Source organism: Primulina tabacum, chromosome 15, assembly GCF_025594145.1.
Source record: "Primulina tabacum isolate GXHZ01 chromosome 15, ASM2559414v2, whole genome shotgun sequence".
NCBI lineage: Eukaryota > Viridiplantae > Streptophyta > Magnoliopsida > Lamiales > Gesneriaceae > Primulina > Primulina tabacum.
In genome coordinates this window covers 35,429,281-35,445,834 of record NC_134564.1, presented here as the reverse complement: position 1 = coordinate 35,445,834, position 16,554 = coordinate 35,429,281, and the positions used below count along the sequence as shown (strand labels likewise).

General features: G+C 33.6%; 2 protein-coding genes across 2 annotated transcripts; one reads left to right on the top strand and one right to left on the bottom strand.

Annotated features, from left to right (window-relative positions):
* The first annotated feature begins 6,731 nt into the window (after positions 1 to 6,731).
* On the top strand, positions 6,732 to 9,303 carry LOC142527731 (transcription factor bHLH123-like). Its single transcript, XM_075632637.1, has 7 exons — positions 6,732 to 7,312; positions 7,451 to 8,060; positions 8,217 to 8,330; positions 8,470 to 8,535; positions 8,673 to 8,738; positions 8,845 to 8,895; positions 8,999 to 9,303. The coding sequence occupies exons 1-7, from the start codon at positions 6,999 to 7,001 to the stop codon at positions 9,149 to 9,151; spliced, it is 1,374 nt and encodes a 457-aa protein (XP_075488752.1). The 5' UTR covers positions 6,732 to 6,998; the 3' UTR covers positions 9,152 to 9,303.
* Positions 9,304 to 11,802: 2,499 nt separating this feature from the next.
* LOC142526382 (putative NAD(P)H dehydrogenase (quinone) FQR1-like 1) lies at positions 11,803 to 14,559 on the bottom strand. Its single transcript, XM_075630743.1, has 4 exons — positions 14,239 to 14,559; positions 13,022 to 13,115; positions 12,365 to 12,627; positions 11,803 to 12,219 (listed from the first exon to the last, which is right to left on the bottom strand). Exons 1-4 carry the CDS (start codon positions 14,259 to 14,261, stop codon positions 11,985 to 11,987), a joined length of 615 nt encoding a protein of 204 aa, XP_075486858.1. The 5' UTR covers positions 14,262 to 14,559; the 3' UTR covers positions 11,803 to 11,984.
* Between the last annotated feature and the right edge of the window lie 1,995 nt (positions 14,560 to 16,554).

Genomic DNA, 16,554 nt, shown 5'->3' with positions numbered 1-16,554 from the left:
TTTACCTAATATGCACTGCAAAATAACGAAAGTAGGTTCCCACTTTATATAAATAAATAAATAAATTGTTTGGGGCACCCCACCTTATCCCCTCATCTGCATCGCCCCTATCTCCGGACCCTTTCTCGAATACAAGCATCCAGATGGGGGTCTTATGTGTAAACGCTAAACAATGGTTTAACCTTATAATGTTTACATATTATTATTATTATTATTATTATTATTATTATTATTATTATTTTCTCACATTCGTGTAATCTCAGTATCCACATGATTGGCACAAGTTCTCGAGTACAGCTGACTATCGGGTCACACGAGCAGGATGGGCCACTTCGGATCTGGCCCATTTTACGACAGGAACAGCTGTAGTCTAGGCCCAGTTTCAGCTTTCTTGAATTCCTTCATATCTCCTTGGACATTAGCTAAACACTCCTTTTTGCCCTGGGACGAGTTGGACTCCACCATTGTCATTATTATTTTTATTTGTTTTCTTTAAAGATATGTTTGCCATTGTTTAAATATATTAGATCATCGTTTCGCTTCTCACCCACTCAACTAAAAAGTTTCGGGGTTCGAAGTGTTGAAAACCTCAAAATGTGTCTGGAAAATCCACTTTACCAAGGATAATTTGACAGAGATTGGAACACTTCACGTGTATGGATCCAAGAAATAAGTCTTGCAAGCGGGCCGACAAGTCTTAAATATTCTTCTTAAAGACTAGAAAACAAACAGGAGGAACTTCACAAACAAACTCAGCAAACTCATACTTATCAACAAGATTCTACATTTTTCTTTCAACACATGTATATCACCAGAGATACATTATTGAATCGCAAATTTTAAAAAGAATTTCAATTTAAATTTAGTTCATCCCTTAAATTGCATTATACAATAAAATTATTTATTAAAGTCCTCGAGTGGATCTTTCTTGAGGTCTAGCCATTAATCATGCCGGGCTTGGTCCTTGGGCCGTTTTGGAAAATGACACTATCTAGCCAGAAGGAGTTGAGTAAACTCACAGAACATCCAATATTTCTAGTAATGGGTACAATTTATCTGCAGTAGCAAGCCTTTCGTGGCTCGGCTCCATTAATTCGTATTTAATGGATTCTTCTTAAGCCCAAAATCCCATCTTCGAATGAGTGTTTTAGTGTGTAATCCAATATATTACTGTTTTATCTTTTTGGGGTGGTGGTGTTCAAACTTGAGAGATTGCAAACAATTTGGGCCAGACCCAAAAGCCCAATGTTAGATTTATTTATTAGACCCGAACCACTTCTTTAGCCCACGGTCCCTTGATGCAAACCCCTCACGACTGGATTTGGTGCAAGATCTGTTAAATAAATTCTATTTATATTTATAATAGTGGAATATTTTTAGAAATAAATTAAAATCAATGCCTATGTTTTTTGAAGATATAAAAGTACATGTATATGTATTTTTTGATACAAATATATCATAAATTTGAGATGTATGTATATATATATATAATTGAATTGTTTTAGGTCAATGTGGTGAGATTTTGATTTTTATGTTACTTTATTTTACTTATTTATTAAATATTCTTATTATTTTCCAGTTCTTGTCCTCTACTGATTGAGGAAATTACCTGCCTGGACAAACCTACCCAATTGCGGGAGCAGAGTCAATTCATATGTTGACAAGACACTTGCCACTAACTAAATTATCTGGTTAAATAAGTAATACCTATTGACTTAATTGGAAAAACCGGAGTCAACTTCCAAAATTATTCTGCTTAGGTGCTTGAAATAAAATTTTGATGCGTGACAACCAAAGTTTCTTCTCTGTCACATCAGTTAATTATATGTAGTCATGGCATGATATTTAGTTAATTGAGTTTTCATTTGAATGGATTGATACTGAATATATCCGAATGTGTATTTTTAGTTTAGATAAACAAAGTCACAAACTTTAAATTCATTTATCATATGTTTATATAGTGTTTTATATTAATTAAGATACGTTTGAAGTTTATCTAATAATGAAGACATTTGAGATTTATTATATTTTGTGTAATTAATACGTAAATAAATAATGTATGAATTTAAAATTTTATCTATTTTTTAATTATCAATAATAAAAGTATAATCGAAAATTCTTGTATTTCAAATCAATCATCATGAATACAACCTGAGTGGCAGATCAGATTTCAATAAATTAACTCTTGGTTGCTACCATTTACATGTCTTTTCTTTGATACTTTTGACTTGTGTTCTAAAATGTGACGAGTTAGGCATAAAATGTTAGGAAAAAACTGTGTTTTGGGTGAAAGCTTGAAAAACAAATAGTCAAGTAACTCTTTGGTGGCCATAAACGTGTAACAAACGTGAAATAACAAAAAATATTAGATAAAATTTTAAGTTAACTTATATATATAATATATATATATTTTTTAAATAATAAATATTTATAAATATGATTTTTTTAAACAAAAAACCTTAAATGCACAGAAAATAGAATTTGTCCTAGACCATTCATTTCTTTTAGGAGAGATTACACTTGACCCAACAACATGGCAATATGGATAGGAAAAAGTCATGCATATTCCACATAATGTGTGATTTTGAGACTTATGTACTTGATAACTTGAAAATTAATGTATTTATTCGTAAAAATTGTATATTTATGCTATCTATTTTATTAATTGACTTGATATAATTAAATTATAATAAAAACTAAATTTAATTTTCTTAATTTCATACTAAAATCGCTTAAACTTGCAAAGTTTTAAACCTTGATCGTATGACGCTTTGCACCTCGTAGATCTTTGCTTTTGATAAACCACTGTTGCAACCGACTACCGTTACTTGTAAATTTAACGAAATCAAAATTCTTTATTGTTGATTATTGATATTAATTTATTTTACTTATAATTTATGTGAATCCATAATTTCTATCCCATCCTTCACACAAACTTATATTGGAAAAACATGGGAAAATTTTTTGGTGGAAAGTACTAATCAACTAAAACGTATATATATATAAGATGAACATTTTCGAGAACTTCTATGATAAAAAAAAATAAAATCTTGCATACATCACAGTAATTTCAATATAATCTTCATATTTATTTTTCTCGTATCAATAAATGTAGCGTTACTAGCTAAACTTTTCGTTATCGAACCAACATAATTTATTATCATATTACATCTTGATGCAATATCAATCAAAGATTGTATTTATGTATTATTAACCCATCACAATATTAAGCTGCATGCATGCATGACACTTACAATAAAAAAAAAAATATTTTAAAAATAAAATAGATACGATACTTTTAAATATAATTTCTTAAATTAACAACAAAATAATAATAATAGAGAACACGAAAGTATTAAAATTTTCACGTTAAAAAATATGATAAATTTAAAAAAAAATGTAATTTACAAATATAAGTACTGTCCCGATTAGAGACTTTAGTTTTCATTCAACTTTACATTCAAGTTGACCCGGAAAGTAAAAATGGGTGATTCTCATGAGATTAGAAAAATGGAGCCAGGGGGAAGCCAGTATTATCAATCGTCTTCCTCACCCGACCCGACCCGACTCCCACTTTGGTCAGCAATGTACTTTGTTCTTTTATTTATTCTGGTCCTTGACCCGTTTGACATGTTGCCCCCTCATAATTAAAAGGAAAATCTTAGGAGTAATCAATGTCTATTTGAAAGACTTTGCGCACCTGTCTACTTTGTCAGTATTCGCACATCAAGCTTGCGTCATAATTACCTCATTTTCAGGACAATGTTAGATAAATAAATAAATAAATAAATTGTATTTCCAAGCGACAGAGTTGCTTAGGTATAAAATCAATCTCTCTTTGAAATACAGTACGATGGATCCAAACGATAGAGTCGCCTTAGGCTGTTACTAGGCATTGTTTTCAAAACTTACAACTGGTTTTTTTGTGGGGGAAACGTGAAATCTGATATTTATTTGTAGTGTTTATATTCTCTCTAAATTTAAATATAAAAAATGTATTTGAACAGTGTCCGAATTAGAATTTTAAACTCTACAATCTTTTAATATTTTAAATTGATCTATCCGAACTAATATCGTATTATTTCAAAATTATACAAAATTTACGTATAATTTTTTTTTTAAAAAAATTGAGCCACCCGAGCTGAAGTCCGCGTATATTTTCATGTACCTCCGCCCCTGTATTTGAAAATGGATAACCTTGTGTATTTGAAATTTACTCAAATACATTTAAAAATGGTCATTTTTAAAAATAAAATTTGACAAAGAATATAATACCGGTAGGCGTATATAATGATGAATCAATGAAATGATTAGGATTTAGAATTAAAGAACGAAGATGGGATGTAATTTTGAGCTTTAACAGTTGGGATCGCTTTCAGGCTCTGACTCATAGGACTAGTTGGGACCCTCTCCACCCGCACGCGCATTTACCGCGTGGACCCCATTCGTTGACATACCCTAAATTAAATTGAACACACCTAGCCTATTTCAGTCCTGCTTCGCCGCCACCGGCCCGGCCGCCGCCACCACTCTCGTCTTTAAGTATTTATTATCATTAATTAATTATAATATTTAATAAGTTATCATTTCTGGGTGGAAATCAAATTTACCACTTGCCTCAAATTGATTTCCTTTTTATTTTCAAAACTTGTCAGCCCCCTCGACGACTCTTCAAAATCCAGCTATTTAAAATCATTTGTAAGCACTGAAAATCAAGTGGGCGATACTTAAATTACATTTTAATTTTTTATAAGTATTATTAAAATATGCATGATGCGAATGGTTATGTATTATTCGATTACACATTATTGTTCGTTACATATTTGATTCATATTTTACAAATACTTAAATTTATAAATATACATGTATCTTATCATTTTATCTCACGAGCAAAACATTATATACCACTCATATAGTAACATCTCGAGTACTCAAAATATTGTGCAAGAATCAAAAGGTTATGAGAATTTTCTTGAAGAGTAAGATATGGTTGGTTTGTAAGCAACTAATAGTCGAGGTAATAGATCACTCAAGTCTCCGTCCTTGAACATTTCGTCCATAAAACCATGCCATAATAGTAGCACGAGGCAGTATCATTTGAGGCACATTATTAAAAAATATAATATTATAATAGAATAGAAAACTCCTAAAAAAAAACATATAAAAATATATGCCCGATCGATAATGGATCGGTGGTCCTCCAAGGTGAATGAAGTCATGTTACTATCGGGCACAAGTTGTATGATTATTAATGACAAATTGAAACTTGAGTTTATGTTTCCACACAAACACATTTCCATTGTCACCAATGGCCACATTCAGGTACCTGATTTAGATGATGTCTTTTGTGAATTCAACGTGGTGGCATTAGTCACTGACGTTGACTCCACCACTGTCTATATATCTAGGGTTGAGTATTCGGTTACCGACCGAACCGAATTAGCAATAATCGAATCGAACCGAAATATTTAGCCATAATCGAACCGACCGAATTAATTTTCATAACCGATAAAAACCGAACCGAATTAAAATCGGTTAATTCGGTCGGGGACCGAATTAACTTTAATTATATATGTAATTTTTTTTGAACACTACCGTCGACACAAATGCATAAAAATATAAAATCACACACATCACAAATGTATAAATTTTGTTTGAACACAATTAATACATGTTTTTTATAAAATAACATAACATGGCCACAAAAAAATATATATATCGTGAAAGGGGAATAAGAATAACAAATAAAATTTTAAAATTTAAAATTTAAATATATATATATATATATATATTGATAAATCATAAAAATTTATTAAATAATATTATTTAATAAATCGGTTAATTCGGTTAACCGATTTCAAAATTTTGAAAACCGTAATCGAACCGAATTAACCGATATTTTTTAAACTTAAAAACCGAATTTCCGAAATAACCGAACCGAATTTCCGAATTGGCTCGGTTCGGTCGGTTAATTCGGTTTAACCGAAATATTGCTCACCCCTATATATATCTCATCACAAATGGGAAATCGGATATTTCCTCTTCCTGTACACAAATTAGGGGAGGGAGTGATCCCAAAAATCAAAACAATTAGGACAACGAATTAGCTAGTCTTATTTCGACAAACACCGTAGTGTCTTCAAGTTTTGATCCAAGAAGCACTCAAATCTTATCATGTGTGATTTCTTGCGAATTATTTTAAAATTTGTAAAAAATTGTGTGAGACGGTCTCACGGATCGTATTTTGTGAGACATATATCTTATTTGAGTCATGCATGAAAAAATATTACTTTTTGTGCTAGGAGTATTATTTTTTATTGTGAATGTCGGTAGAGTTGATCCGTCTCACAGATAAAGATTCGTGAGACCGTCTCACAAGAGACCTACTATTCAAAATTTAAAATCAATCTCTCAAGTTTTATATACTACGACATCCAGCATTTTTTTGAATGTGTGCGAAAGTATTGCATTAAAGTTTTTCAAAATCAATCAAAATTTATAATGTATAAGAGGAGTAATGCATTATATAAGAGTAGGATAAATAGATCGAGTATTCTAATTAATATCTGTGATTTGTCAGTATGGAGGCTTTTCAAAATAGTTGTAAAAATCAAAGTTATTATTATTTTAAAGAAAAAGAATAAATACTATTAGGGATTGATAAACACAGAGGAAAGAAGTTTTTTGTATGTGATTGTATATAATATATATCTAATTGGCTAAGCAGGGAATTTGCTTTCAAAATGACCTCTCCTTTCCTTTGTCACATCACCTAAAAAAAGTCAACCCAAATTCTTCACCTTAGTTTCTTCAACTTTATGATTAGTATAAATATTTATATGCAGCAAATCGGTTTCCTTTAATTTTTATAAAATTAAGAACAAATAAGAGACAAAGAAAGAGCCTTCAAGCATAAGCATCTGTGGAGAAGTACGTAGTAAAGGTACAAGTCAAAGCAAGGAAATTCTGATAGTAATTTCAGAAACAGGTTTATAGCTATGTCAGATGAATTTCATCTGGGAAGGGGAAACTGGTGGGATTTAACAAGAATTAACAGAGTTAACGATTCTGGAACAACACCGGCTTCGGTTTCGGCGAGGTTAAATGCAATAGCAAACTTCGAATGGCCTACTGATATGGTGGACATGAAATCCAGGTCTTCCATTGATTCCGAAGCTGCATCCGGTGGCTCTATGGTGGTGCAAACTCAGACCTCCGCAGACTCTGGAGGCGGTGTTTTAACTACTCCCAACTTGCAAATGATGGGATTAGGCCTTTCTTCGCAAGGCATGGACTGGAACCCGGCTATGTTGTAAGTTTTGTATACTCTATGATTTCATTGTTTTCTTGAATCATACATTTTTATTTGCATGGATTTGGTGCTATATTTGTAGTCGAATTTTGTTTGTGATTATGATTTTAATTGGTTTCTTGTTTATAATATATGTAGTCGAGGAGAAAAATCTGAGAGCAGTTTTCGTTCTATGCTGCAAGAAGATTCAAATACCAGCAATTTCCTGCAAGAATCTGGGACAGCTGCATCTTCGCATGAGCATTGGCGGCACAAACTTTATACCGGTGCTTCATCTGAAGATTCATCCGCTAGCGATTTTAAGCAAATAAATCGAGGTTTTACCTTAGATCATCAGTCACAGTTTAGTTCTCAGGCTAACTCCAATGACAGTACAATAACATCTCAGAATCTAAATACCGGCGGTTATCAGGTGGATTCTGCTGCAGCCTATGGTCTATTAATGTCTGAAAACCAGCCGCAGAACTACGAGAATCGGTCCATGAACTATCCTTATCCGCCGAGTGGTTATGGCCACAACCCAGGGGAGTTGATGCCCTCCTGGAATAAATTTCCACAATTCTTGAGAACATCACCACCCAAACATCCGCAGCCGCTGCCGCCTGGTGCTGGCAGCAGTCACTTGCATTTCACCAACAACACTCCTTTCTGGAATGCTTCTGCCACCATGAATGATGCTCGATCTGGCTTTTTCCCCGCGCTACAAACGCAGATTCCCATAGTTCCATCCTTTGATGAAAAGCCGAAGGTAAATAGAAAAGAAGAAGAATCTAACGTAAATTCATACAACATGAGTAATTTTCTTTTCTTCTTCATCGTTTCATTTTTTTTTCTAGGGTTTAGTCCATTAATAATTTTCTTTTCTTCTTCATCGTTTCATTTTTTTTTCTTTTGCATTTTCAAGAATACATTGGAAGTTCGGGATTCAGGTATGACAACAAAGAAAAACAACACGGAATCATCATCAAATAAAAGATCCCGGAATGAAATTTCTTCACCGTTGCCGGCTTGTAATAAGGTATTATACATTTTTAATGATCATGATATTTTGACGAAGATATTTAGGAAAAAGTTGAAGCCTAACATCTTAATCCTTTCTGTATACTACAAAACAGATTAAATGACATTTATAAACACACAACTTTGCTCTTGATTAGGTGAGGAAAGAGAGGATGGGAGACAGAATAACTGCACTACAACAATTAGTCTCACCTTTTGGAAAGGTAACTAGTTAATTTTCTGAAAAAAAATTCATCACTTTCCCTCAAGTGGATTCCACTAACCACTTCTTTAATCTTAGAAGCAAACAACGAAATGCTGATCACATTATTCATCTAATTAACCTATTGAAATTTCTCAGACTGATACAGCTTCGGTGTTATCTGAAGCAATTGAATACATAAAATTTCTCCATGAACAAGTTAGTGTAAGTCCCATTTTGACTTATTTCCATTATAGTTTCACAAGAAAGGTCGAAAATTTTGGTTAAGTAATTTAATTAACTTGTTGTGCGCGCTCGTGTCTGATATCAGGTTTTAAGTACTCCATATATGAAAAATGGAGCTCCCGTTCAGCGCCAACAGGTACACAACATTTCTGTTGTTTCACTTAACTAGTGATTAAAATGGCAGAAATAATGACATCTAGTATATATATTATCTTTGAATTATATTGTTTCGCATGCAGATATCTGATAAATCAAAGGATCCAGGAGATGGGCCGCGACAAGATCTTAGAAGTCGAGGGTTATGTTTAGTACCAGTTTCCAGCACCTTCCCTGTAACTCAAGAGACAACGGTTGATTTTTGGACTCCTACTTTCGGAGGAACGTTCAGATAAGCTACTGTGACGAGTCAGTATAATCGGTCACGAAAATTCATGGGAAAAAAAAGGTTTTGGTGACCAAAGTATACTGATTTGATCGCATTATTATTCTGGTAATTAAAAGCCTGATTCCATGTGGTGGTAGCATATTACACTTCTCAAACTCTTAACAAAGTAGGATATGAAAAAAATGTAGCCCTCATATCCTTTATCAATCCAGGTGATGAAAGAAGCGAAAAAAAATGCCAAAAGCGATTAAAAGAAATTCACTAAAGGTAAAGGATTAAAAAGAGTTGGGCCATGGCTGGCGACAGCCAAAATTATGCAGCTTAGCTTATCTTATTCGGCCAAGATTTGATTGAACTTATTGTATTCAGATATTTGAACTAGTTTTGTAATAATTCAAGAATTATATATGCTAAATTAAGTGTAGATTAGTTTGCATAGGAATTTGATAATTTATAGCCGAATGAAGAACAAGGGAAATGTATAAAGGAGCTTTTGGTGATGTAGATGAAAGCGTTATTTGCTCAGAGCTGGCACGTAACTTTAATCTTCTTTGTTAAAGACATGAAAGGAATAAATACAGGAGTGTATCAGTGTGGGGAGATCAATTGATTGGAAATCTCACTTTTGAATTGTTTATATGTCTGGAATATGTTAGTGGAAGTCAGAAGCGGGCCAAGCGGCCCCCTTCCTTTTAGGGTTTTTGTTATTTTATAATTATAATATTCTTTCTGGAAATCAAATAAAATAGAAAAAAGTTAATTCGAGGCTCAAAATGTTATTTTTTGGATTCAAAAATATTTTAAATGGTATTTTAAAAAATTTAAAGTAAAATCAAAGATTTATTTATTTTAAAAGAAGAATAGATTTTTAATTTTGCTCCTGTTGAATGTTCCATGATACCAGAGGGAGCCTATCAGTACTCATGCCTATGCCTTTTGTGCTTTGCATCGAATGGGTCACTTTGAACTGCTTTCATTGGAAGGTAAAGCGACCTTATACAATAAACCGACCAAGAGAGTAATCCAGTATATAATTTGCACAATTATTATATCAAGATATCGTCTCGTGAGTTAATTTTGTGAAACTTATCTCCAACTCGATTTAGTTAATGAAAAAAATATTACTTTTTTATGTTTATTTTAGGATAAACAAAAATAATATCGATAAAATGACACAATGAAGATATAATAATTTTAAATAAGACTTCACCATTCATTGGAGAAAGACAAAATCTTGTGTGAGACGGTCTCATGGGTCGTATTTTGTGAGACAAATCTCTTATTTGGGTCATCCATGAAAAAATATTACTTTTTATGCTAAGAGTATTACTTTTTATTGTGAATATCGGTAGGGTTGACTCATCTCATAGATAAAGATTCGTGAAATCGTCTCACAAGATACCTACTCCACTGAAAATTTGAAGTTCTACTTTAATTAGATAGTATATATTATCACACGATATTCAAGGAAAAAAATTAACTGGCTCCCTAAGATAACTGAAAAAAGAAACGAAACATATGTAATTGAGGTGAATGAAGTGTATATATATATATATATATATATTTATATTTATATCTACTTTGAGTATATGAACCAACATCTAGGCCATAGCTATCAAGCATAGTATGGAATATTTTGTGGAAAGGGGTAGCCTTATTAGCTTTACTTAGAAGCATAAACGAGGACAAAAAGAAAGCATCTTGCACGTTGAATATCGATCATGATTAGAGAGAGTAGCATCATCAAACATTAATTAACTCTCTAAACTTCAAACTAAGATTTTGTCTTCTTGGCAAAGTTTGCTTATAATTTTGATTAATATTGTGTATGTACGTACTCAGGTTTCGCAGTATTATCATTTTTTTAAATGTGAAAGCTGGAAGAACTTTCAAGCGGGTGTTGAATTTGGGATAGATCCGGAGGTTCGGTGAAAAAGACCAAATATTACGTTTGCCAAGAAGATAACACCATTTGTCTGAAAGTAATCGAGCACTAACTAAAAAAAATTGGCCTTGCATTTCGGTTGAAACACAAGATAAAGGCTCTAAGGATTTTTATCGAAGATGGTGCCAACCACCATAATCCTATCCTGAGCTGAAATTAAAGCTTTTCAAGAAAAGCTACTTTAACCATGGAATCAGAAAATTGTCCGCTGTTGGAATAAGGAATATCTGAAGCTTCTTTGACTCGGAAATTAGGATCACAATGACACCATATCATTGCAAAGTTCAAATATACGTGTCGCGGATAACACGTCACAAAAACGAAACTCATCTCTTGAACGTACAAGATAACACCAAGTCCAAAACCCCCGGCCCGTCGTTTTAGAAGTACCTATTTTCTTCAAACATTCTCAAAATCTACGGATAAATTGTTCCATTTATGTCTGATCGTTGCAACTCTCATTTTTCCCCAATGGCATGTTCCCCCGGACCCCTCATCCGCCATACCATGTCCTTCGGTGATGGTGGTTGATGTGGTGGAGGTGCATGGAGGGTTTGGTTTTCAAGTTTGAGCCACGCAAATTTTAAGGACTGCAGTGAGGCCGGTGCAACATTTCATTTTAATAAGACAATGAGCGCACCGACTCGTCAGTTGAACTCCACAACAAAGATCTAGACACTTCACAAATCCAATCTATATGATGGAAACACAGGGAATCAACCGCCGAAAGCAGTTTACAGTATCATAATTGAGACCTTGGCATAACACTTTATCAAACAGAACAAATAGATGGGAACATCATAACGAATTAATACACATCCATTGCATGATATTATATCAGTAGGAAAAGGAATAGATCGTAAAACCATAAACAATATGTTGTATATGGAATAGCTTAGGCGGTGGTTTTCTTCAGTTTCTTGGCAACGGTGGCAATTAACTTGCCTTGGTGAAAAGCCTGCTGTATTTCAAGCTCGGATGGCTGCCTCGAACCATCGCCAGCAAAAGTTCCAGCACCGTAAGGACTTCCTCCTTTTATTTGCTGCATTTCAAACATGCCAGCTCCAAATGTGTATCCAATGGGGACAAAGATCATTCCATGGTGAACAAGCTGAGTAATAGCAGTTAACCTGCCATAAATCATAGACTCAATTATGTGTTGAATATTTGGATGATTTTAATGACAAAGAAAACGATGGATTGCTGATGAGTTTGAAATTTTGAGCAACGTCTTGTTTTCTACTAAGTTACAGGGACTATCACGTAGCGAATTACGCCGTAGTTTCTTGGCCACCGCCTTGAGATCCAGTGCTGTAAAAAATCCCAGCTGGCTTTCCAGCGAGTTGCTGTGTTCTCCATAGACCTCCAGTAGCATCAAGAAACGCTTTGAATTGGGCAGCCATCATTCCAAACCTCGTAGGGAAGCCAAAAATGAAGCCATCAGCCTCTGCAAGTTCATTAGGCGTGATAATATGTACATCACTCTTTGGAGGTGCACCCATTTTTGCAAGAACATCATCTGGTAGTGTCTCAGGGACCTGGAACGCAAAGATTCAAATGAAAGATTAAAAATACTTTTATTATAGGAATGTAACACTCTTTTTTCTTTTTTGAACAATCAATATGAAGAAACTTAAGAACAAATATCATGTAAAAGCGTGTATAGAAAATACTTTATTTTCCTCAAATTAAATAATAATAGCCATAATGCTTGAAACTAGCCGAAGCACCAAATCTTTTACCTAAGCGTTGGGATACACTTGGGGACCAACAGACACTTCAATGAAAAATACATGCAATTGTCTAAAAATTTAAATTACTAAAAGTTAATTCAAATATAATAAATTGTCGGATACATGCATACGTTCCACATCTATTCTTGTTTTCTTTAAAAAAATACAATGAGATAACAGAAGAAAATATAGCTCGTACCTGCCATAGTTTGGCTTCAACCCCTTCAACAGATGCAGCTCCCTTCTTTATCTCTTCCGCCAGTTTCTCCACGTGACCATACATAGAATAGTACCTATTTGGTGAAGTTTTATAGTTATTTTTGTTCATAGAATACCAGAAGAATTTTGCTTGCCTCATGCCGTCCCATCACATAGCGAAAAAATCTTTTCTGAAAAATTTAGTCCAACAAGGAACAAAAATAGCTCCTGACCAAACCAAATGACAGCACAGCTCCAGCCACTGTCACTACTACACATGAATATATCCTAAAATTTCGATACAAACAGAATTTCTTTGTTGTGTAACCGGGAAAAAATAATTACTATTGCCAATACGCTACGATTACTCCATCTCTAACCTATTGCAATTATACCGTAAATTTAAAAGTACTAGCACAGGGAAACCAGTTTCTTGAGGATTTACATCTTCCAGAAACAGAGTCCTATTGCCAAATACGCATTTACATTGAGAAGTTTAGGCTTTACATTTGATGAATAATGACACAAGAAGCACAATTCACATTAAATATTGAATCTTTAAATCCATCACAAACAACAATATTATATTAACCAAGAACACATAAGCAAGCTATGATGGTTGTATTATAATATAATACACCTACTGTAATTGCTCATAAAATAATTAGCTCAAACGCTCACTAACTTGCACTACAGAGGTAAAACACATGAACACGACATGATTACCGGTAACTAAATAATCTGAATATTGAATAATACATTTAACAAGCTATAAACTATTTCAATTATATAGAGGCGTAAAATTTAAGAAAAAAACGTAAATGAAAAACTAGTTTAACCATCATCATAATCACGGAAGCGCGTATGATATTATTGGTCTAATCAAATAAACCTTAATAATATGCGATCAATTCCTTTTCCATTCATAATTTCAGACTGATGATGTAAGCTTAAAGCAGTGATTAAAGCATTAAGAAGACAAAAGCCAAAAGATTCAGCTATTGGCTTGACCCTTCACAATAAGTGGATCAAAAGTTTGAAATGGAAAATACGAAAACAAAGACAATTAAAATCTCAAGAATTGCAGCATTAACCCTTCACACAAGTTTAAGAACCCAAAGACAAATTAATTACGCGGAGTCGCGGAGAAGCAAGAAACGCGTGAGATGAGTGGAAACGGGGAAAAAAGAACTAAAAGATTACATAGATCATACTTACACAATGTAAATTTTGGTGGCCATTGGTAAGAGAGCTACCCTCTTGTCAAAGATTTAATCTTTTATAAAGAAATGGGAAAATGCAGCTGGCAAAGATAAAGTGATTGAGTTTGCAGAACGTTTGTTATGGTGCGAAACCTCATATTGGTTGCGTTTCCGGCGGATTGGGGGACTTTAAATAGAAGCAGCAATTATCTCGGTACGAACAAACGACGTTGTCCCACAGTATATATAATTGACCAAAAAAAATTGACATGTTTAATATGCACCTAAAAATATCTCATCGAGGGAAATTGCGTGAATTCTTGAACTTCCCTACTTTGTAAATTAATTAAGTGAAAGAAGTGTGTGGCTTATGGTTCTTCGTGTTGCGTGATAGGAAATGCTAGTGTGTGTGGATAATTGTAGGTGAAGAAAAGAAATTAGGAGAGTGCGTCACAGGTGACCAAAATACTCATGACAGTAATGTTTTCAAGTACTTGGTTTTATTCTCGTGTCTGCTTTTTGAATTCTTGTACAGAGACCCCACCATTGGAATGATCTTGGGTTGGCTTTTGCATCAAGAAGCCAAACAGTTTCGAATTTGACCAAACTTCCTCGAAACTCCCAAACATCTATGTAAATTGTATATGGTGGGTTTCTTATAAAACAATAATATCAGAATGACATGGAAGTTGGAACTGATAATTCTTTAGGAAACTTAATTTTATGCTGTTATTTTTAATCATGTCGTATGCCAATGATCACACCCTTCTCAAAACATGATCATCGAAAGAAATAAGACTTGGAAGCTTGAACGTCAATAAGTAATTAGAGCATACAGTTCATCGTATACGCTTGTTGGCTAGCAAAAAATTAAAGAAAATGAATAAAAAAATATGTATTGATTGATTAATGTTGAAACACAATTAAAATGAAGAATATGCATACGATTTTGATCTACACTTTGATGTCTTTATTATTAAATAGTAATATTTATTTTTAATTCAACCTAGATTCATTATTGATATCATACGTTTGGAGAAAACTTCTGCTACTTCTCTTGTTAATATATACTGAAGAGAAGTAAAGGTTAAATTTTGTCTCCACTTTATAATCACCTTCACTTGGTATATTAAAAAAGAAAAAAAATTATAATAAATTTTTCTCAAAAAATGTGATTTTCGGGTTCATTTTTGGGTGTGACTCGCAAACTAATGGCTTTCACATCAATATGGGATAAATCTCAATTGGAATATTGATAATTTTATACAAGACCCCAACCATTTCAACGTATGATGTGAAGTCACTGACTCGCTGCGATCGATCAAGACTTTTTCCAAACTTGGTTAACTCGGCACCTTACCAGGGTAGATTCTTTCCATAACAAGTGGAAAACTAATTGCATAATAACACCAAATTGACTCAAGAAATGATAGTGGAATAAATTTAAGCATTTCATATATCTAATGCATCATTCTTTGTTTTTGTATTTCTAACCTGAAATCGATGCTCTTGTTAAGAACAAAACGGTGAATCGGGCTCCCCCCTAAAAACATAAATCCACAGAAATCCGATGTTTGTCAATCCCCATCTCTGTCACCTGTATTGTATCGAATTCTTACATAAGTATCGTTTCACACATATTTCACCAGTTAATCATTAACAAACTCATATGGCGAACAATAGAAACTGGTATATCTGGATTACATCTTAGGCCATGTCTGTGTGCTCCTTCTCATTGCTAACCTGAAGGACTAGCTAAAAAGCCCTACCATATTAATGGCTTGCCAATTGATGGGAAGTGAAGTACAAAATATGCCTTGTTTCTCCTCTGCTGTAAGGTGGGATAATGAAGAAAAATCAATTAAAATAATGTTTTCTTGCTCATTACATGCGTACATATATGCAGGCTATAGCATTGCAACTCTTTCATAATGTTTAACCACAGGCATGCACAGATGACGGTACATACCTTCTTTACCTGTCACATATACTGAGCATAAGCTTCTACATGTGATCTGCCCCCGCTCATTGCTTAATTCTCCAAGAAAGGATAATAAGCAGTCCCCTTCTATGAAGATCAGCGACAAAGAGACGGTCTCAATTGCCATTCAAATTTCAGGCCAAACAACCTTGTGAGTCTCATTAGAAAGTATAAAACTGCCTTTGTGTTTCTTTTTAAACCCCTTTCACAAGGATCGGTGCCTGGAAGGCCTGGCTTCATAAAACACATCTCTAAACAGAATCTATCTTCGCAAGTTGGTTGTTTGAGTCCTCAAAAACAAATTTTGCCCAAAAAAGATGACCATAAGAAACTCAAATTACTTTCAAGAAA

Bases quoted from the DNA above. Each gene is read 5' to 3' on its own strand.
- LOC142526382 (XM_075630743.1), bottom strand. From the start codon at position 14,261: ATGGCCACCAAAATTTACATTGT. The intron at 13,116-14,238 runs GTAAGTATGATC...TTCACCAAATAG, and splicing joins GCCACCAAAATTTACATTGT to GTACTATTCTATGTATGGTC. The intron at 12,220-12,364 runs GTAATTCGCTAC...GATTTATGGCAG, and splicing joins GGTGGCCAAGAAACTACGGC to GTTAACTGCTATTACTCAGC.
- LOC142527731 (XM_075632637.1), top strand. From the start codon at position 6,999: ATGTCAGATGAATTTCATCTGGGAAGGGGAAACTGGTGGGATTTAACA. The intron at 8,331-8,469 runs GTATTATACATT...GCTCTTGATTAG, and splicing joins CGTTGCCGGCTTGTAATAAG to GTGAGGAAAGAGAGGATGGG. The intron at 8,536-8,672 runs GTAACTAGTTAA...GAAATTTCTCAG, and splicing joins TAGTCTCACCTTTTGGAAAG to ACTGATACAGCTTCGGTGTT.